This window comes from Vulpes vulpes, chromosome 3 (assembly GCF_048418805.1).
Source record: "Vulpes vulpes isolate BD-2025 chromosome 3, VulVul3, whole genome shotgun sequence".
Classification (NCBI taxonomy): Eukaryota; Metazoa; Chordata; class Mammalia; order Carnivora; family Canidae; genus Vulpes; species Vulpes vulpes.
Genome location: NC_132782.1, coordinates 16,267,720 through 16,289,423, shown reverse-complemented (window position 1 = coordinate 16,289,423; position 21,704 = coordinate 16,267,720). Strand labels below are relative to the sequence as shown.

At 41.0% G+C, this 21,704-nt stretch overlaps 1 protein-coding gene across 1 annotated transcript in view; it reads right to left on the bottom strand.

Moving 5' to 3' along the window:
- The window catches only part of GORASP2 (golgi reassembly stacking protein 2), a 39,200-nt gene extending 31,907 nt beyond the window's left edge, over positions 1-7,293 (bottom strand). The window contains exon 1 of the mRNA XM_072751900.1: positions 6,734-7,293. Coding sequence (XP_072608001.1) covers positions 6,734-6,796 — 63 coding nt within the window. The 5' untranslated portion in view covers positions 6,797-7,293. The remainder of the gene's footprint in view (positions 1-6,733) is intronic.
- Between the last annotated feature and the right edge of the window lie 14,411 nt (positions 7,294-21,704).

Sequence of the window (21,704 nt, the reverse complement as noted above, 5' to 3'; positions counted from 1 at the left end):
CCACTATAAAAGTGGTTCTTAATGGGTGATACAGTAATGCAGATGTTAATAATAAAGGCATCTGCTAACATTTATGGAGTCTTTCTAGACCATATGCTAAATGCTTTATTACGGAATATCATTTAAATCCTTGGGATAACCAATGAGGTAGACAGCACTATTTTAATAAATTTAAGAGTGAGGTCTTCAGTAAGGTGGCAGGGGGCCAGAAAAAAAATTAACATGCTCAATTTTTTCCCAAAATATTTTATATATAATATCTAATATAGTTTTTGATAAAAACGGAAGGGGGCACTATTATTATCCTCACTTTTCAGATAAAAAGAATAAAACTAAAAAAGTTCAAAGATTTACCCAAGGAAACACAATGACGGAGCTAACACTAGGATCCAGTGATTCCCAAGAGTAGCCTCTGGTGGTCTACTCCAAAGTCTCTCAATATATTTATGTTTACCAGATGACAAGGCTCCTTACTGCTGAGAATGTGCTGGAATGCTCTCTCACAGGTGCTTAAAACAAAATCAATCCTTAACGTTATTCTCTTAATGCTACAGTAAATTTATTTGCAATGCCAAGACGGACATGCACAATCTTTCAGAGTAACAACTTTGGTTCTGCATGCTGTTTAGGGAAAAAAAAAGTCATCTTACTTATCACATCTCTGAAGGCAATCTAGAGTAATATTCTGAAGTATGTATCAAACCTTTACAGATAAATATTTTCTAGTTTAGATTAACCAGCATTAATGAATCAAACTAATATAATGCTCTCCAGCACAGTATTAAAGCCTGCAAAATAAATATACTGAAATTAATGGTTATTCTAAGGTTAATTCTTTTTTTTCTAAGTTCTATTCTTATGAAAATTTCAGTGGTATTAAAAAAATCCTGTCAGTATCTGACCCAGAAAAAGTACAGCCAGTGCTGTGTGCTCTACTACTTACTGACCAGAACAAAAACTGTAATTCCAAATAAGGTATTGGAGGATGATAGTCCATACCTTAAAACACTTCATAACAAAATATGAAAGTGTGTATAAACCGTGTAATGCTGATTTGTTCAAGGTCTGTTCATATCAGGAAAAGTTTATGTTCAATATTTACAATTCCTAAAAGTGTGTATGGTTCACATGCATTGTATTTTATGGCATTTATGACTGAAATAATCTGATTCCTACATTTGAAAGGACTTTCAAAGAATGTTTATTAAACAACTTCATAGTCTTAAAATTTTATTTATTTTTTAAATCTAGTAATTTTTTTATTTTTTATTTTTTTATTTTTTGATAGTCACAGAGAGAGAGAGAGAGAGAGGCAGAGACATAGGCAGAGGGAGAAGCAGGCTCCATGCACTGGGAGCCTGATGTGGGATTCGATCCTGGGTCTCCAGGATCGCGCCCTGGGCCAAAGGCAGACGCCAAACCGCTGCGCCACCCAGGGATCCCAAAATTTTATTTTTTAATTAATCTCTACACCCAATGTGGGACTCAAACCCACAATGCAGGATCAAGAGTTGCATGCAACTGAGGCATCCAGGCACCCCTACTCATAGTCTTTTAGTAAGAGACAGTTGTGGGAGATCATAACCCTTAAGTGGGTATTTATACAGCTTTTTTTTTATTATAACTTTATACTTGAGAAACATGAAATAACCTATTTTCATTTTTTACCCACTGTTTTCACAGTGAGTGAGAAGAGGCCAGTAGTGAGACGTTTGTTTTTCAAATAGGGACACAAATTTAAAAAGTTGGAGAATGGGATGCCTGGGTGGTTCCAGTGGTTGAGTGTCTACCTTTGGCTCAGGGCCCAATCTGGGTCCTGGGATCAAGTACCGCATTGGGCTCCCCACAGGGAGCCTGCTTCTCCCTCTGACTATGTCTCTGCCTCTCTGTGTTTCTCGTGAATAAATAAATAAAATCTTAAAAAAAAAAAAAGTTAGAGAAACACTATGTTAGTGGAAAAAAACTATGACTAACAAATATTAGGAATTCCCTTTATCAAAATAAGTACCAAATTGAAATCCTGCAGGATTTCATCCGGACTAGTGAGGCACTTAAAAAGAACAGATCCATGTAACAGTAGATATGTCTAGGTATTCCACTTTCTATGGAAATAATTGTCACTTTCTCCTCTAAGAAGAGTATTTAATGTTTCCCAGTCTGTAGTAAAATGGCTCAGGAGATAGAGGCCTGTTACTACGCAGAGACATACTTCATCTCAATGGCCTTTCCTTTAAAACATCTATTACCTCAAAATCCCTCCTGAAGGAAATGACAAGGAATAGTGAACATGACATTTTCCATGCCCTCATTGTGGAGTGAACACTGGTTCCAGAATGTCCTCAGATAACCCCCATCTCAAAGAATATTAAGTACAGAATGCAATTAATCTGAATATTTAAATTTAGAAACAAATCTTATAATGGGTATCAATGAGGGAACTCCAAAAATGGCCTTGTGTGGTTCACTTGGTAATTAAGGGAGAATCTAGGCAAGAATTCTGTATTCTTTTTTTTTTTTAAGATTTTATTTATTTATTCATAAGAGATGCACAGAGAGACAGAGAGGCAGAGGGAGAAGCAGGTTCCATGCAGGGAGCCTGACGTGGGACTTGATCCCAAGACTCCAGGATCACACCCTGAGCCGAAGGCAGACGTCCAACCGCTGAGCCACCCAGGTGTCCCAAGAATTCTGTATTCAACATATTTCAACTGCAGTAACTCATAGTAACTTCTAACAATACTAAGAAGGCCTGGCTAACATTTTTGCTGCCTAATGTTAAGATTAGAGAGTGGGAATAAAAGTGGTACTCCTGATGAACATGAATTGGATTTAATGCATGAGGGAATCTGAAATATAATGCTATTTTTAAAAGAAGGATTCTGAACTGAAAAATTTCCAATAGAATTCAACCTTTTAAAATTATCTTTTAACTATTTTTTTGTGAATATACAAATATTTCATGGCCACGGTGGAAATTTCTACCAATAACCCTTTTAGTATCCTGGCTTATTACCTTTCCATTTTATTTTCCTGGGCACCTACACAGAGGGGCATACTTAAAGCCACAGAGTGTTCTGAAATGCCACTTTCATGAATGCATAGCATTCCACTCTGTGGTTAGGCCCTGATTTATTTAACAGTGCTTAGGGTACTGGGTATCTAGGTTGTAAGCCAACATCCTAAGATAACTTCAGACCATACTGTACTTGAATATGTCATGTCATTCAAAATTTCTGTGAAACATGGTGAGGCGCAAGGTTAGGCATAGGAAAAAAAAAAAGACTAGGAAAAAGACTTCAGTAGTATTTACCTTTAGATGACAGATTTACAAAAAAAAAAAAAATAGATGGCAGAATTACAAGTAGTTTAGATTCTTTGTTATACTTTTTAAAACTTATCTAAAAGATTTGTAATGAGGATGCCTGAGTGGCTTAATCTGTTAGGCATCTGCCTTCAGCTCAGGTCACGATCCAAGGGTTCCTAGGATCAAGCCCCACATCAGGCTCCCTGCTAAGCCTCCTTCCCCTGCTTCTCCTCCCCCCTGCTTGTGCTCTATCTCTCTGTCAAATAAACAAAATCTTTTAAAAAAATAAATAAAAGATCTGTAATGAACACCCACTGATAATCAGAACACAATGCAGTAGTCTACTAAAATGAAGAAAGATCAACAAATGAAGATCTGTGTAAGTAAGCAACATTAAGATTCAATAATTTGGGGAAATGTACATTTTAAGTAAAAACAAAGGTTGGATTTGAGGTTGTGAACATGTACTGGTGACAGCAAAGACTAGAAAAACTATATGTCCATCACCAGGAGGTGCTGTTTAACTAACCTGTGGTACAACAAACTACTATGAAGCTAAGTGAAACCAAGAGGCAGATCTCTGCTGCTACGGAAAGACTCCCAAGATGGATTATCAAAGAAGGCGGATTATCAAAGAAGGCGGAGGGGAGCAACAGTATGTATCTTATGATTCCAATAGTTACAAAAGGAAACAGAGTGAAGGGGGCAGAATTCTTCTGCCTGCATAAAACATTTTTGAAAAGATACTTAAACTATAGTGGTTACTTCTAAGGTAGGAATGGGGAATTGGATAAACAGTATGATCACAACCTGAAAATGTTCATTTATACATAAATACATAATACATAAGAAGGAAAGTATACTGCCCACAGCAGAAAATCTGACAGTAGGGCAGCCCGGGGGGCTCAGCGGTTTAGCACCATCTTCAGTCCAGGGTGTGATCCTGGGGCCCCGGGATCGAGTCCCGCATCGGGCTCCTGCATGGAGCCTGCTTCTCCCTCTGCCTGTGTCTCTGCCTCTCTCTCTCTGTCTCTCATGAATAAATAAATAAATCTTAAAAAAAAAAAAAAAGAAAGAAAATCTGACAGTACTTGAAGGATGTTCCCTAAAAAAATTTAAAAGCAGAATCTACCAATGGATATGGCAAATAGAAAAAAAATGTAAATCCAATTGATTTGAATTAAAAGGACTTTTTAATAACAACAATAAAACAGCTAGATATGGCTGTCACTATAACTGTTATTTTAAAACCCAGTCGAACAAGTTTTTATTACTAACAAGGAAATGGCCGGAGAATTGATTATTAAAGAAAACACACTTCTAATGAAATCATTCTAGAACTTGTTAACAAGAGTGATTTTATGCCAAGGTCATCTTACCATATTTATTCTAGTTTACAAGCTCAGTAATCCAGAATAGGAATTTATCACTGTATATTTGGGCCATAATAAATGAAAGGAAGATTTTTTTAATGTTCAGATTTAATACAGTACTTTCCCCCCTAAAAACAAAGATAACTGGAAACCGATTACAGAATCAGGGACAGTGGGTTAGGAACTCAAAAACATTAAAAAAAAATTCTCCTCAGTTAGAGGGTCATTACTATTTTAAAGTTCCTTTTAATAAAACCCGAGTAAGATTTCATCTTTTGCAACATTTATGCTCCAGATGCAGACTGGAAACTAAGGTTGTCCCTAGTGTTACTGAAAATCAGATTCATAGATTAATAACACACTGCACTACTGAATACGTAGGAGTGATTTACTGAGGCGCACCTATGTAAAAGAAAATACACTTCAACTCACTTTACATGAACACAGTCATTACCTGAAGCCACTCAACTGCAATCCCTTTGATGTGTACGTCTTTCTAACAGACCTTTAAAACCCAATAATGCTATTTTACTGAGTGTATGTATCATTAAAATATCATGAACCCCCAAGGATTCATGGCCACAATCAGTCACTGGGGGGAAAAAAATACCAGACATCGCACCCCAGGGCAGGATACCGAAAATTAAACCCGGCAAGAGAAAAGCACTGCCACCAACTTTCGCTTTACATCTGGATCTGGAATTTCTCCTTCAATTTCTCCCACCAGTGTGGCTCTTGGGGTCAGCTTAGCTAAAAGGAATGCAGTTTGCTTATTTTCTGGGAAAATCGTCCTTTCCTACCGAAAGCGTGGCTTCAAGAGAGATTTTTTTTTAGTAGAGTGGAGAGGCAACAAGACATGATAATCCTTTAGATCAGAAAGGTGATCCCTCACAGTGCAATCACACACATATCTAGGTAATTCACCTTACGAATGTTGTCTCACCTAAAACGTGGGCTCTAAGGCAGAAAATGACTGTACGCACCAGAAAGTACACTTTCTCACTCCCAGCGAAAATGTTCTTGCTTGTGAGTAGCTAATACTTAATGACACTCTATTACGTCCTGAAGCGGTGCTACAGATTAGGGCCGCTTTGCCGCCAATCCATCTCCTCACCACTCGTGCAGGTGTCACAGCACATAACCATCAGCGCTACTTTTAAAGACCCACATGCTCTGCAACAACTTAGGTTGCTCATAAAAGCAGGAGCTTACCTGATGCCTTTTTTTTTTTTTTTTTTTTTGAGATACTAGGTTTCTCCATCCTGGTGACTGAGGCTGCTTTCCTTTATTTACTTAGACTTTTCTTTTCTTTCTTAAAAAAAAAAAAAAAAAAAAAGTTCCTCTCCCATTACCTGTTACCACTGTGCATCTAAACCTTAATCTCCAGCACACTCTGAGCAGTCTTAGAACAGAACGGAAGTTCTCTGCGCCAGGAAATGTGGAAAAGGAGGCTTAGTAAGGTCAGGAGCGACCCGGGGGGGGGGGGGGGGAGGCCGGTAAAATCAAGAAAATTTAAGTCCGTCGAACCTACTTCTGGGCCATTTCATTCTGTTTGCCTAACTGGGCTTTTCCGGACATCCAGCCAGCGCCGAGGTGAGTTAACACCTGCCGTCGCACCTCCTGCGTCTCGCCCTGCCAGTTCCAGGTTTCATTTTTTTTTTTTCCTCAGAAAATTCAAGTGCTACCTTCACCATCACCTCTTCTGCAGACTTTGCCCCCACACCTTTCCTAACTTTGTAAGAGAAGAATCAAGGGAGAGGGGACAGAAAAGGCCGCCGTCCCCGCCCGCCCCCCACGTCTGGGCCGCCCCCCGACAGGTCGCTGGCTGCCGCTCAGGCTTCATCCACCCCGTCCCCCCAGGGCGGCGGACCCCGGGCCCGGAGCGCTCCGGGGAGGCGTGAGGCCAGCGACCTCCCGACCCCGCCTCGGCCAAGGCAGCGCCCGCGGCCGCCGCCGCTTTCCGGGGCCGGGCCTGGCCGCCCCGGGAACGGGCCCGTCGGGGCCTCTGCCTCCCCGCGGCCGGGCCCCGCCTCCAGCGCGCCGTCGGAGCCCTTACCCGCAGGACATGGTAGCCTTCCGTGCCCCCGCCAGGGATCTCGACGCTCTGCGAGGACCCCATGGCGGCGGGCGCGCAGTGTGGCCGGGCCGGGATCCGCGCTGCTCCCCGCCCCCCGCGCACCGCCCGCTCCGCTCCTCCGCGTAGCACTTGGGACGTGGCACTCGCCGCCGCCGGAGAGCCGGGCCGCACTGCCCGCCGGGAGAGCGTCGCCGCGGCGCACGGCCGCTGCGACGCCGCCGACAGCGCCCCCTGCCGCAAACCACCGGAAGGGGCCTGAGCACGCGCAAGCGGGGAGGAGCTTCCTGGTGCTCGCGAGAAATCAGAAACACAGTTTCCCCAGCCGCGGCCCCTTGCTTACGGATCCCCGGGACGGACAAGCTTTGCCCAGACGCGTTGCCGCTCGTCTGAACGAACGATTGTTTTGTCGTAGCTCCCCCTGGTGGCCCGAGGCAGGAAAGGGCGGCTCCTGGAAGGTGGGTCCGAACAGCTCTCCCCGCCCCCTTTATGGGTCCTGTCGCAGGTTGCAGAGAGGGTGATGGTCCCTCTCCGGCGGGCTGAATACCGCATCCGCTCAGCTCAGTTTTCTAAAGAAAAATGTTCTGGCTGTGCCTTCCTAATTATGAGAACAAGATCAGAAGATTGGTCGCAACCTGTGCGATGTCAGAGTGGGGAGCGCAGCTGGATGTCCTTGGGGTCCTACCTCCTTTAGGCAGCCAGGTCGTGTGCACCCTCTTCCTATTCCGTTTCTCCTTTTGCCCTTTCCCTCCAAAATCTCCAATTATGGCCATTGCCCAGGGGTCCATTTGATCATCACTAATGGTGGGTCAACCAGGTTTTCAGACGTGTATTCTGATGCGAAGGAATATAGAGGACATAATGCCCCCCGTGAACTGTGCTAGCCCAGAATGTGTAACTCGCTTCTGTCGCATCTCTTGTTAGATCTTCCACTTGTATACAGAGGATAAGGGGGAAACGTAGTAAAATGATGTCACAAGGAAACAACCAGGCAAGTAAAAAAAGAAGATGGACTGTTCAGAACAGCTGGCCAGTTCTTTTCATCAAGTCAGAATCATAAGACAGACACTACACTGGACTTGCAGAGAGAGGGAGGATGTAATCAGGAGATGCAGTGTAAAGCCTTGAGTTGAAGGCTGATTTGGAGAAATTAGCTGTAAAGGACCTTTTTGGCTGAAATGGGAGAATTTGAATACGTACTGAGTATTCGAAGCATTTACTGACACAGAAAAGTGGAAATTATTGACTGAAAAGAAAAACGGGTTACAAGACACAGTGTATCTGCAAACAATATGAAAACTTTTTTGTGGGGAAAATACTTATTAATAATATGTATGCATATGAAGACCAAGGGTTATGGCGATGATTTCTGGGTGTGCTGGAGGTGTTTTACTTTTTGTTTTTGCTGATTCTATGTTTTCGAGTGCTCGTGGTCTGCTTCTGTAACAGTAGGGGTATTGAAAAATAAATAAAAAATCATTTATCTTTCTTTGCTGTCTATAAGCCAATCCCAGGTTCTTAGGAGGCCTAATAAACACATAAATACACAAATGCAATCTCCAGTTATTAGGTTCCTCTAGGGCAGGGACTGCAGTGGAGTCAGCTCTGGGCTCCTAACACTTAGCAGAGTGCCTGGCAGCTAATTCATTAACGAATTTAAAAAAATTTTTTAAAAGATTTAATTTATTTATTCATGAGAGACAGAGAGAGAGAGAGGCAGAGACATGTGGACAGACAGACACAGGCAGAGAGAGAAGCAGGCTCCATGCAGGGAGCCTGATGTGGGACTCGATCCCGGGACGCAGGGAACATGACCTGAGTCAAAGACAGACGCTCAACCCCTGAGCCACCCAGGGATCCCCTCATTAATGAATTTAATGTCACGGAATACATAGAAGATTTGATATCATAGATTTGATAACGTTCTTGTTTTGCTTGACAATTATAATCTTCTTCATGGTGGTGTCATAAGCGGTGGCTATGTTCAATGGTCAGATTTGTTTCCCAGATGTTTGACACTTGCCAGGGTTTGTAGAACCCAGGATGCAGACCCTTGGTTGTCCTTCAGCAACTCTGGCCCTTCCTTAGAGCTTTATTTCTGCTATTCCCCAAACTTGGTCCCCTGGGATCAAGTCCCATGGGGGTTCCCACAAGGAGCCTGCTTCTCCCTCTGCCTATGTCTCTGCCTCTCTCTGCGTGTCTCTCATAAATAAATCAATAAAATCTTAAAAAAAAAAAAAAACCTTCAGGGATCCCTGGGTGGCGCAGCGGTTTGGCGCCTGCCTTTGGCCCAGAGCGCGATCCTGGAGACCCGGGATTGAATCCCACATCAGGCTCCCGGTGCATGGAGCCCTCTGCCTGTGTCTCTGCCTCTCTCTCTCTCTCTCTCTCTCTCTCTCTGTAACTATCATAAATAAATAAAAAAAATTTAAAAAACCTTCATACTTAGAAAAATCCTAAAGTATCCTGTTTAGGTCCATCCCGAATGTTACTTAAAAACATGTAATAGCCACTGCTCCCATTTTCCTGGAGTCAGTGGTTTTCCTCTTTCAGTTAGGGAATATGCTCAGAAGGCAAAGAATAAAATCCTAAGTATGTTGCTAAAGCTCATAAAGATAAATATAACATGATGGAGGGGAATACATGGGAGATTGTTGTTCAAGACAGTCTCCATTGAAGTAGGAATCTGCTGCAGGCAAGTTGGTATTTTGAAACATCACAGGCACCAGAAAAGCAAAAGCCCATAAATAAACAGTTCATGATGGAAGGATCTTTGTATCATATTGACTAGGGCAGCCTAATATTTTTGCCTCCAGATTGCCCTGAGAATTTGTCTCCTGCTGTATTTGGATAATAACCACCCTTCATAGACAACAGGGCCTTCCTTGCCTCTGGCCCCTTCCTGACCTAGTTAGTTTTGCTGAAGGAGAAAACTCAGGAAGGGTCATATTTCAGGTCACGGAACCCCAGCCATAATTGATTGGAATAGAGGGGAACCCCCGACTTACTGGAAACCAACACCTAATGACTAATAACCTATGAAGTAGCCTGTTAAGAAAAGCTCTGTTCTCCCCCTACCCCCAAAGCAACAGCAGATGGTGATGATTAGCTAGGCCAATCAGATTTTCTTTTTGGGGACTTGGACTCAGTGTAGGTTTTTCTGTGCTTTAGAATGGAAGCTCCATGAGCTCTTTGCCTGTGTGTCTACCACCATATACTTAATACTAAGAATGGGCTGGCATAGAGGAGTTGCTCAGTAAATAGTTGCTGAATGAATGAATGAATGAATGGTCATGTCCAGTACTAGTTTATTTCAATGAACCTCAGTCCCACTAGTCTTAATTCATTTCCAGGATTCTGATATACACAATATCTGAGAACTACCATGCTAGAATAATGCTCAGTACATGCTGTTACTCTAGAGCTGAGAGAGATCCTTCCAGCAATCAGTCACAGCCACAAGGCCCAATTTATACTGATATTGCTATGTTTCTTTGATATTCCTATCACCTTTATTGCCAAACTTTTAATTTATTTTTAGACAAAATTTTGTTTTGGAATTTTGGGGACAATTTTAGATTTACAGAAAAGTTGTAGGTAGTACAGAGAGTTCCCACATACCTTTTACCCGGTTTCTCCTCCTGTTAGCATCTCACATAACTATGGTACATTTGTCAAAACCAAGAGAGCAACATTTGAACCCTAGTGTTAATTCTGCACTTTGTTTAAATTTCTCGACTTTTTCCACTAACATTCTTCTGTTCCAGGATACAATTCATAATCCTATATCGAAGTAAGTTGTCCTATCCCCTTAATCTCCTTATGGTTTGTGCCCTGTCTCAGACTTTCCTGATTTTCAGAACCTTGACAGTATCAAAGAGCACACTGGTCAGGTATTTTGCAGACTATACCTGCATTTGGGTGTGTCTAATGTTTTTCTCATGATTAGACTGGGCTTACAGGTTTGGGGGAAGAAGACCGTGGAGGTGAAGTGCCCTTTTCATTACATTGTATCAAGAGTGCAAGCCGGGTAGGTGACTCATTACGGGTGATGTTAACCTTGATCACTTTGTTAAGTGCTGTCTGTCTTAATAGTAAGACTATTTTCCTTTCCCCTGGAAGCAAGTCACCAAGTCTAGTCACCATCAAACTCCATCTCCTGGAGGAGAGTATCCAAAGATATAATTTGGAATTCTTCCATAAGAAATTTTGACTCTTCTCTCCTATTTATTTATTCATTATATTTATATCAGTATGGACTCATGTATACTTATTTTGTACTTTGGTTATAATGCAATACTACATCATTCAATACTGATAATGCAAAATGATATATTTTGTTGTTCAGATTGTTCCAGCTTTGCCCCCTCGAGACTACTCAGTTTAGCTTCTGTGTATCCTTTCGGCAGGCTCTCATCTTTTTTGTATGTGGTAAAATACATAAAACAAAGTCTACTATCTTATCCATTTCTAAGTGTACTGCTCAGTGATACTAAGGACATTCACATTGTTGTACAACCATTCTTTTGTTGAGTATTCCTGTACTTTCTGGCACTATGAAATGCTCCAGGCTCATCTCTCTTTTTCTGTTCCAGCCCTAGAATCAGCCATTCCTCTTAGAAGCCCGGCTTCCTTTAATTGGCAAATGACATTTAAAACCCAAGATCTGGGCTCTGAGTGTGCTCATTGCTATTAAAATGAGCACACTCACTGCTTTTAGACACTCTCAGCAGACAAATCTAGGAAACATGAATATATATCGATCTATGTATATACACATATCTGTAATTATCTCTATATCTATATATATATTAAACTAAATATGAGTTTATACCATCTCTGACTGTAATTGAGCTCCACAGGATTCATTTTAGCATTTTCCCTTTGCTTATTTGTAACTTCTTTCTCTGACAGTGAGAAACTTAGCTTTCATTATCTACTATTACATACTAATATTAACTGTTAATATGTAATATTTATCAACTACACCATCTTATTTAGCTTTGTTTGTTTTTCTGTTTAGCTTTATTATTTATTTTTTAAAGATTTAGTTTTTTGAGAAAGTGTGTGAGTGCATGTGAGTGGGTGGAGGGGCAGAGGGAGAGAAGCTTCAAGCTGACTCTCTGCTGAGCGCCAAGCCTGACATGGAGCTAGATCCCATGACCCACGAGATCATGACCTAAGCCTAAACTAAGAGTCAGACACTTACCCAAATGAGCCACCCAGGCGCCCCTCTGGCTTTAGCTCTATGGTTTCCAGTCAAATTACCATTTTCCAAAGTCACTTAGGTCAGCTCCATTCCCTCTCCTGCTTCAGTGTGATATATGAAGAGAATGCATATATATGTATTCAATCTTCACTTGTGCGGTACGGTTAGATTCATTAGTTCCAGTCTGTATTCCACCCCAGGGATCCCTGTCATTCTGGTTGATTTTTTAAAAATTTGCACACATTATAATTCACTCTTTGTGATATACAGTACTATGGGTTTTTACAAATGCATGCATCTACCACCCTACCACCTACACTTCCATCACCCTAAAAATTTCCTTGTGTGTCCCCTTTGTGATGAACCATTTCTCCTTTTAACTCCTCACAGCCACTAATAAGTCTTTCAACCTTATGGTTTTGCCTTTCCCAGAATGTCACATGAACAGAATTATATAATATGTAGACCTTTTGGTCTGGCTTTTTTCACAGAAAAACACACTGAAAATTCATATATGCTGTGTGGGTCTGTAACTCATTCCTTTTTATTATGGAATAGTAGTCCAGTGTATGGATGTACCATAATTTGTTTTCCATTTATTTATTAAAGAGCATCTTGGTTGCTTCCAGTTTTTGACAAATATCATTAAAGGTGTTATAAACATTCACATATAGATTTTGTGTGAACATAAATTTTTAATTCCCTTGAGTAAATACCTATGAGTGGATTTGCTGGGCTGTATGGTAGATTTATGTTTATTTAACTTTATAAGAATCTGCTAACCTGTATCTGCACTATTTTGCATTCCCACCAGCAATGAACATGTGTTCCTATTGCTCTGCATTCTCACCAGCATCTGGTATTGTCAGTTTTGGGATTTTACACATTCTATCAGTTCTGTAGTAATATCTTCTTATGGTTTTATTTTATTTTTTAAAAGATTTTATTTATTTATTCATGAGAGACACACACAGAGAGAGCGAGAGAGGCAGAGACACAGGCAGAGGGAGAAGCAGGCTCCATGCAGGGAGCCCAACCTGGGACTGGATTCAGGGACTTCAGGATCACACCCTAGGCTGAAGGCAGCGCTAAACCGCTGAGCCCCCAGGGCTGCCCTCTTCTTATGGTTTTAATTCGCATTTCCCTAATGACAAATGCTATTGAACATCTCACAGGGGATGCCTGGGTGGCTCAGTTGTTGAGTGATGGCCTTTGGCTTGGGGTGTGATCCTGGAGTCCCAGGATTGAGTCCCACATCAGGCTCCTTGTGAGGAGCCTGCTTCTCTCTCTGCCTGTGTCTCTGCCTCTCTGTTTCTCTCATGAATAAATAAATAATTTTTAAAAAAAGAACATCTGCTCATATACGATTCATGTACCATCCTTGGCAAAGTATCTGTTCATATATTTTGCCCATTTTAAAATTATATTATTTTCATACTGTTGAGTTTAAAGGGTTCTTTATATGTTCTGGATATGAATCCTTGCCAAATATGTGACTTACATTCACGTTTTGGCTTGTCTTTTCATTCTCTTAACAGTATCAATCACATTCATAGTTTTTATAAAGTCCAATTTATCATTTTTTTCATGCACTTTTGGTATTATATTTTAAAACTTACCATGAAACTCGAGGTCACACAAATTTTCTGCTATGTTTTCTTCTAGAAGCTTTATAGTTTTACATTTTACATCTAGGTCTATGATCCATTTTGAGTTACATGAGGTGTGTGTTGAGGCTCACTTTTTGTGAGTGTATGCAAGTCCAAATTGTCCCAGCACCTTATTTTGAAATGACTATCCTTTTTCCACTGAATTATCTTTCCATCTCTGTCAAAGGGAATCTGTAGAACTGGGTGTGATCTTCCCGACAAACTCCACAATAAGGCCCAAAATGTACTAATGCTCTTCCATCACCTTTATACATATGGTAATATGTATTTTTTTATTTTTTATTTTTTGGTAATATGTATTTTTAACTGCAACCTCTATTTTTCAAGGTAGCCTGTTTTTTTTTTCCCCTGGGGTTTTTGTTTTTTCAAATAAAAGAACCTGCTTAAACAGCTTTCCCAGGTCTACTTCTTTAGAATGTCTCCTAGCAGCTGAGTCTTTCCTGCAACTTTGTGGGTCTCTAACTTTAGGGAATGAGTGCTTAGGTTAATTTTTACCTGTTAGACCCTTTGAAGATAAAAGGTGCTGGTAGGGCCAGTAAATAGTGCAGTTAGAACAATATTGATTTCTTGATACCTGCTTTCCTTGCCTGGTAGTTCTTTTCCCCTTGATATTGTAGCAAGAGGGAAATTCATGAGTTGCTCCAAATTACTCCCTCAGAATGTGGAAGAGGTTGGTGGAGTTCTGCATGGTGCTAGGTGATAGAGAGAAACAAATCTTGCCATGCCAGGCAATTTATTTCTCCTTGCCTCTGCTCTGGATCATGGATAACTTAAACCATGCTATTAAAGCAAAATGTGTAGAGGGATGTTAGGGGTGATTGCTGACAGTCTCTGTGTAAAGATCACAATGTGCCAAGGGGCTTTCAGGGACTTACAAAGGGCTTGATAACACATTATTTCTCATTCCCTTTAGAAATTACCCCAAGGAGATAGCTGTTTCATTTGAAGACAATTTTTTAAAATATTTTATTTTAATTTTTATTTATCTATGATAGTCATACAGAGAGAGAGAGAGAGGCAGAGGCAGAGGCAGAGGCAGAGGGAGAAGCAGGCTCCATGCACCGGGAGCCCAATGTGGGATTCAATCCCGGGTCTCCAGGATCGCGCCCTGGGCCAAAGGCAGGTGCCAAACCGCTGCACCACCCAGGGATCCCCTGAAGACAAATTCTTTTTCCCCCATGACACTTTAATACTTACGGGTGAAATATTCATCCTTAATCAAATTGCTTTCCAGCTATGGACCTGTAAAATAAAACAGTCATGTGCTTCCAAAATATGATCAAGGATCAGCAAACTTTTTATGTAAAAGACTTGATAGCAAATAATTTAGGCTTTGTAGCCCCTACATCTCTATGGCCATTATTTAACTCTGCCATCGCATATAATGAGAACAGCAATTAACAATAAGTAAATGAGTGAGTGTGGCTGTGTTCTAATAAATATTTCAAAAACAGGATGTACTGGACTTGGCCCACCAGCCAGAGTTTGCTGACCCCTGAAATAGACAAATCAATTTGCCTAATTAAAAAAAAGTCTTAGTGTTTTGATTGGGATCTTGTTAAACTTCTAGATTATTTAGAGAGAACTGACAGCTTAATGATGTTGAATTTTTCTATCTTAGAATAGGAAATGATTCTCCAATTGGTTAATGCTTATGTGGTATCTGTTTATAGTAGTTAATTTTCTTTCTGTTTAGTCAAATATATGTTCAGATTCAATATTTTAGTTCCGTTATTAGGGATATTAAATGTCTTTGTGTTTAGATATTCCTTATCTAATTCCTTTAGATATTTTAGATATTCCTTGGCTATCTCTATATTTTTTTCTCTAGTCCTCTTTATCTTTGTTCATGTTTCATTTTTTTAAAAAGATTTATTTATTCATGAGAGGCAGAGAGAGAGAGAGAGGCAGAGACACAGGCAGAGGGAGAAGCAGGCTCCATGCAGGGAATCCGATGTGGGACTCAATCTCAGGACTCCGGGATCACGCCCTGAACCAAAGGCAGGTGCTTAACTGCTGAGCCACCAGGGCGTCCCGTTTCATTTTTCTTGCTTTTCTTAATCCTATCCCCCATATCTCTTACTGTGTTTTCAGCAAAGTCTGTTCTCCTTTGTGTTGCCTTCATCATGGGCTGTAATAGAACACTTTCAGTGGCAGGTAACATTAATCAACTAAAAGTGGCTTACAAATTGAGGTAATTTTATTATTTCACATAGCAAGAAGTTTGGAAACAGTGAAATTCCAGAATTGGTTTACTCATATTCTCAATGACATCAGGGTACAGGGAGGGTGAGCTTCTCTCTGCTTCTCTTAGCTTTTCACACATGAAAACAAGACAGCTGTAGCAGCTCCACAAATTACATTGTCATGTGACAGTGCACGAGGAGGATACATTTTTGGCTTTGTATCTTTTTAAGGTGAAGGGACACTTCCTTAGAAGCCATCCAGAACACTTATGCGTTATCCGCCACGGTTATATCATATGCTCACGCCTAAATCAGACTCTGACAAAGGGAATAGAATTTCCAGGCTTGACTTAGACTGATATTTAACTTTGGGACTAGAGATGGGCACATGTGGCACTTTCTATATAGCTGTAGTAATAAAGTCATGCCGATACTGGCTACAGTATAGACACATAGATCAATGGTATAGAATAGATAGACCCACGATGAGGTTAATTGATTTTTGGCAAGGTTCTCAGGCAATTCAATAGAGAAAGGAAAGTCTTTTCACCAAATGGTGCTAGAATGATTGGACACCCATATTAAAAAGAAAAAAAAAAAGAAATTTCAACCCATACCTCATATCACACTTAAAAATTAACTCAAAATAGACAATATATCTGAATGTAAAATTTAAGGTATTTAAGGTTGTAGAAGAAAACATAGGAAAATATTTTTTATATAGGACACAAAAAATATAAACCATGAGAGAAAAATCGGCACATAACTTTCATGAAAGTTAAAATGTTTAACTCTGCAAAAGACATTTTATAAAGAAAAGGATAGCCACGTACTAGAAAAAACATTTGCAAAACACATATCTAATAAATATACAAACTATATATAAAGGACTCTCATAACTCAATAATAAGAAAACAACTCAATTTTAAAAACTTTTTTAAAGTGGGGAGGAAGAAGCAGCAGAGGGAGAGAAAGAATCCTAAGCAGCCTCCATACCTAGTGTGGAGCATGATGCCGGACTTGATCCCACAACACTGAGATCATGACCTGAGCCAAAATCAAGAACTGAACCCTCAACCAACTGAGCCACTCAGGCACCCCCAAACAACTCAACTTTTTAAATGGACAAAAAGGATTCAACAGATATTTCACACACAGAAAGATAGATGGATGACACACAGAACATGAGAAGATGTTTAACAACATAAGCCTCAGAAAGTGAAAACTAAAATCACAAACAGGTCTCACTATATGCTTACCAGAGTAGCTGAAAAAAGAAAAAGCTGACAATACGAGGCACCAGCAAGGATAGAAAGTAACTTGAATGGTGAGACATTGCTGGTGGAAACACAAAGTAGTGCAGTACAAACTAGAGAACAGTTAGTTTCTTATGAAGTTAAACAAGCACCATACGATACAATGATCTCACGTCTACATATTTACAGAAGATAAATGCCTAGACAAAATGAACATACAAAAGCCTATACACAAATGTTTACAATAACTTTATTTATAACCACCAAGACTGGAAACAACCCAATGTCCATCAACTGATGAATGAATAAACAAACTATGGTGCATCCAAACAATGGAATATTACTCAGAAATAAAAAAAAGAACCATGGCTACAACATAGATGGGTTTCAAAAGCGTTATGTTAAGAGAAAGAAGCCAGACATAAAAGGCTACATGCTGCAGGTTCTATTTCCAGGTCATTCTGGATAAAGCAAAATTATAGGGACAGAAAACATATCAGTCCTTGCAGGGGCATGGGAGTGAGAGAAAGGGATTGATTATAATTCCTGATTAAAGTGTCAGCTTGGCTATAGGCATATGCATTTCTATCTCATACGAATCTAACTGCACAGGAATATATAACATATTGGTTGGGTTTTTTGACTGAGACTTATTATTTTATTAGAATATTAAAATTATTCTGTGAAATGCATGATTTTAAACGAATAAAAAGTATGGAGAGGCCAATAGAGATTTTGATGAAAAAACAGAAAATTGATAGGAAAAAAACATAGATGAAGTAACCATAGTTGTGATTCAAAACCAAAAAAAAAAAAAATGTATTGCTACATATAATTTCAGATGGGTCTCCATAAGAGGTTGGGTTATGCCTCTATGACTTCCCAAGTCAGGATGAGTTTGGGTGTATGGGTTGCGATGGGGAGAACTTGGGAGAGGTGAGTTTTTCTGTGTAACGAGGTGAAGGGTTACAATATTGGGGAAGGATGAGGAGCAGGAAGAGGAAAGAGAGCAACCCTAGCATGGGAGCATGTACATGGGTGGAGCAGAAAGAGTTGAGAGCCCTTAGGGCAGAGCCTTAAAAGGGTCTTCCTCTGACTGTGAGTGCCACCTTGTACAGCCAAGGAATCAAGCGGGCTTTGAGGGCTACAGTGGCCCAAGCAGGGCCTGAAGAGTCCACACCCCCAGGAGTTTGTGTCCTCAGCCAGTACCTTCCACCATGAGCCAAGGGAATCATGTTCCTTAAGACACCTCCACTATTGTCCTAGACCTTGTCTTTGGGGATGTGTCTCTGTTAACCAGAAAATGCTTCCCTAGTCCTATTTTGGAGGAAAAAAATTTTCAATAAGAAAGTTCTGTTCAGTTAGAGAACATCTATGAGTTCTCATGCCAGTATATTCTGGGTTTTTTTTTTTTAAGGATTTTGAAAATTTATTTATGAGAGACACAGAGAGAGGGGCAGAGACATAGGCAGAGAGAGAAGCAGGTTTCCTGCCAGGAGCCTGATGTGGGACTCAGATCCCAGGACTCTGGGATCATGCCCTAAGCCAAAGGCAGACACTCAACCACTGAGTTACCCAGGAGTCCCGCCAGTATATTCTTTGTAGAGGATGCCCTTCCTATTATAACCAAGAACATGTATTCTTTCCAAATATCTTAATTCTTCTAATGGAAGAATGTAGTCTTCCATCTGTGCTGTGTTTGGGGTATAGGGTTAGTGTATCCTAGAGGTTTGGGTTTAGAGAAAGGAATGGGTTAGCTGGGCAAAGAAGGCCTTTTAAAAGGTGACAAGGGGCATGGAGGGAGATTGGCAGTGGTATTGCACACCCATCTGTACTTGGTTTGGGGCACCTGGGAGGCTCAGTCGGTTAAGTGTCTGACTCTTGATTTCAGCTCAGGGACATGAGAATGAGCCCTAGGTCAGGCTCTGTGCTGGGCAGGGAGGCTGCTTAAGATTTTCTCTTCCTCTCCCTCTGCTCCTCCCCCACCCTGTGCTCTCGCTCATGCTCTCTCTCTCTCTCTCTCTCTCTCTCTCACACACACACACACACACACACTCCAGAAAAAAAAAAGTACATATATAAAATACTTTGTGTTTTTATAATACATTTACAAAAATATGCCAAAGCAAAGCTACTATCAACTACCATAAAAACATCAAGGGCTTCTCAAAATGAGAAAGAAACAAAGAATTCACCCTAGTACCTGGCTCATCCATACATGGTACGTTTGGGAATATTTTCCTAAAGTCAGTGGTACTTGACCTTTAGAAAGAGTTGCTAGTGTCACCAAAAGCAATGGGGCACCTGGGTGGCTCAGTTGGTTAAGGCAGCCTTTGGCTCAGGTCATGACCCCAGGGTCCTGGGATCCAGCCTGATCCTGCATCAGGCTCCCTGTTGGGTGTTAAGTCTGTTTCTCCCTCTCCCTCTGTGATCTCTCACTCTCACACTCAAATAAATGAATAAAAATCTTAAAAAACAAAAACAAGCAAACAAACAAAATGAGTTGCTAGTATCCAGTGGAGTCGGCAACAGGTAGACATTGGTAGGGTATATCTGAAAGAGGAATGCACCTACCTCGATTGTGACTTAGTCTGTACTTTCTAAGTGATTACATTTTTTTCTTTCCAGCTCTTACCTCAGGCAAAAGACCCTGTGGGCAAAGCATCCCAGGTGGAACTGAAACTACCTCCTTAAGCAATAACGCCTGACCTGGTATCAGCAAGACCCCACGTGTTGACCCCAAGGCCATGATCAACCTGACCTCTACAGCCCACCTGCACGTACCCACTGACCTTTGTCCCACATTTTCCTTGCATAAACCTAGAAATTTTTTCAGCACTTTGGAGAAAGTCTTTGAGATGTTAGTCTGCTATCTTCCTGGTATTGGCCTCACTGAGATAAATCCCTTTCTTGTTTCACCACCACTCATCTCTCCGTCTTTGGATTTTTGTCAGCAGCAAGTGGACAAACCTGGCCTGTTTGGGACCCCTGGAATCTGCTCTTGCACCCCTGTACCCTAACTACACATCTCTGGAGGTTCTGATGTGATGGACCATGGATTAGCCAGGGCAGGGTCACAGAATAGGGTAAGAGCTGCTAAAGGATCTATTGTGTCTTTGCTGTGAATCTGAGAACTGAACTTTGGATTCCGCAGTGAGATCTCCCCACCTGATATGTATCTTGAAGAGAAGACATCCCTCCCCAAGGAGGCTCTTCCTGGTACATGGCTTGATGACATAACTGCAGAGCAAAGGGATTGCCTGACCACCTACAGTGGAAATGTTCATGGCATAGCCACACAGCATTTGGGGGAAAGTGAGGGGAAACCTGGGGATAGAGTGAGTGGTAAAGGAAGAAAAATAATAAGTGCAAGAATGGAAAGAATGATCTAACTGGTGGGAAAGAATGGAAGTGCTCTCATCATCTGTAATCGCGAACCCTCTATACACACACACACACACACACACACACACACACAGCTTGACTCAGGCCTTCCCTCCTGGAGACTGATCTGGAAGCTGCGGTCTCAATAGAAGTGCTTAGGGCTTCTCTTTGATCATAAAGAGAATATCTGATCATAAAGGAATGTTGTCAGACCATCAACTTCTTTGGGGAGGGTAACTTTAGTGCCTTCCTTCCCACTATGACACTAAAGGAGAATAGAATTTGCTGAATTTGATCACTGCTCTTTTGTTAGGACCAACCATCCCAAATATAAACCCATGAATGTCAGAATCTGGTGATGATGGAGATGACTCACATGTACTATCTTTGCTCTCACTGTTCCCTGCTGAAAAGAGCCCTCTTACTGATTCTTTCTTCAGTCAACACTCCTCATCTTTCAAACTGAGCTCAAGTATCACTACAGAAAAGCTTCTGTAACCATCTGATTAAAAATTCTATTTTTTTAATTTTAAAGATTTTATTTATTTATTCATGAGAGACACAGAGAGAGGCAGAGACACAGGCAGAGGGGAGAAGCAGGCTCCATGCAGGGAGTGGGATCACGCCCTGGGCAGAAGGCAGTGCTAAACCGCTGAGCCACCTGGGGTGCCCAAAAATTCTGTTTTAGATGATAAAAATGACTGATTTTAAAATAATATGAAGATATATAATTACAATCATAAAGTCCACCAATTCTTACTAAGTCTATTCCTCTGAGATAACCGATGTGCAGTATGTATAATTCCACTTATTTCCCCTGCCAAACACAAACTGATGCACACCTATGTACAAACACAGTGCTTGTTCTTCTCCCCCTATCTCCCACCACAAGGTCACATACACAGGACTCTGCAATTTGCTTTCCCTTCTCCTTTGGTTTAACAATATATCACAGACAGGGGTGCCTGGGTGCCTCAGTTGGTTGACTTCTGACTCTTGATTTCCACCCAGGTCATGACCTCAGGGTCCTGGGATGGAGCCCTGTTTCGGGCTCTGCACTCAGTGGGGAGTCTGCATGAGAATTCTCTCTTTCCTCCTGGCTCTCTGCCCCTCCCCCTGCTCATGCACACCTGCGAGTGCTCTCTCAAATCTCATAGTTCACAATTTGATATTTGGTTACAATTCCTAATTTTAATTTTGTAAAAAATGTTTGCTGTATTATCTAAGACTTCCAAAACAAGATGATTG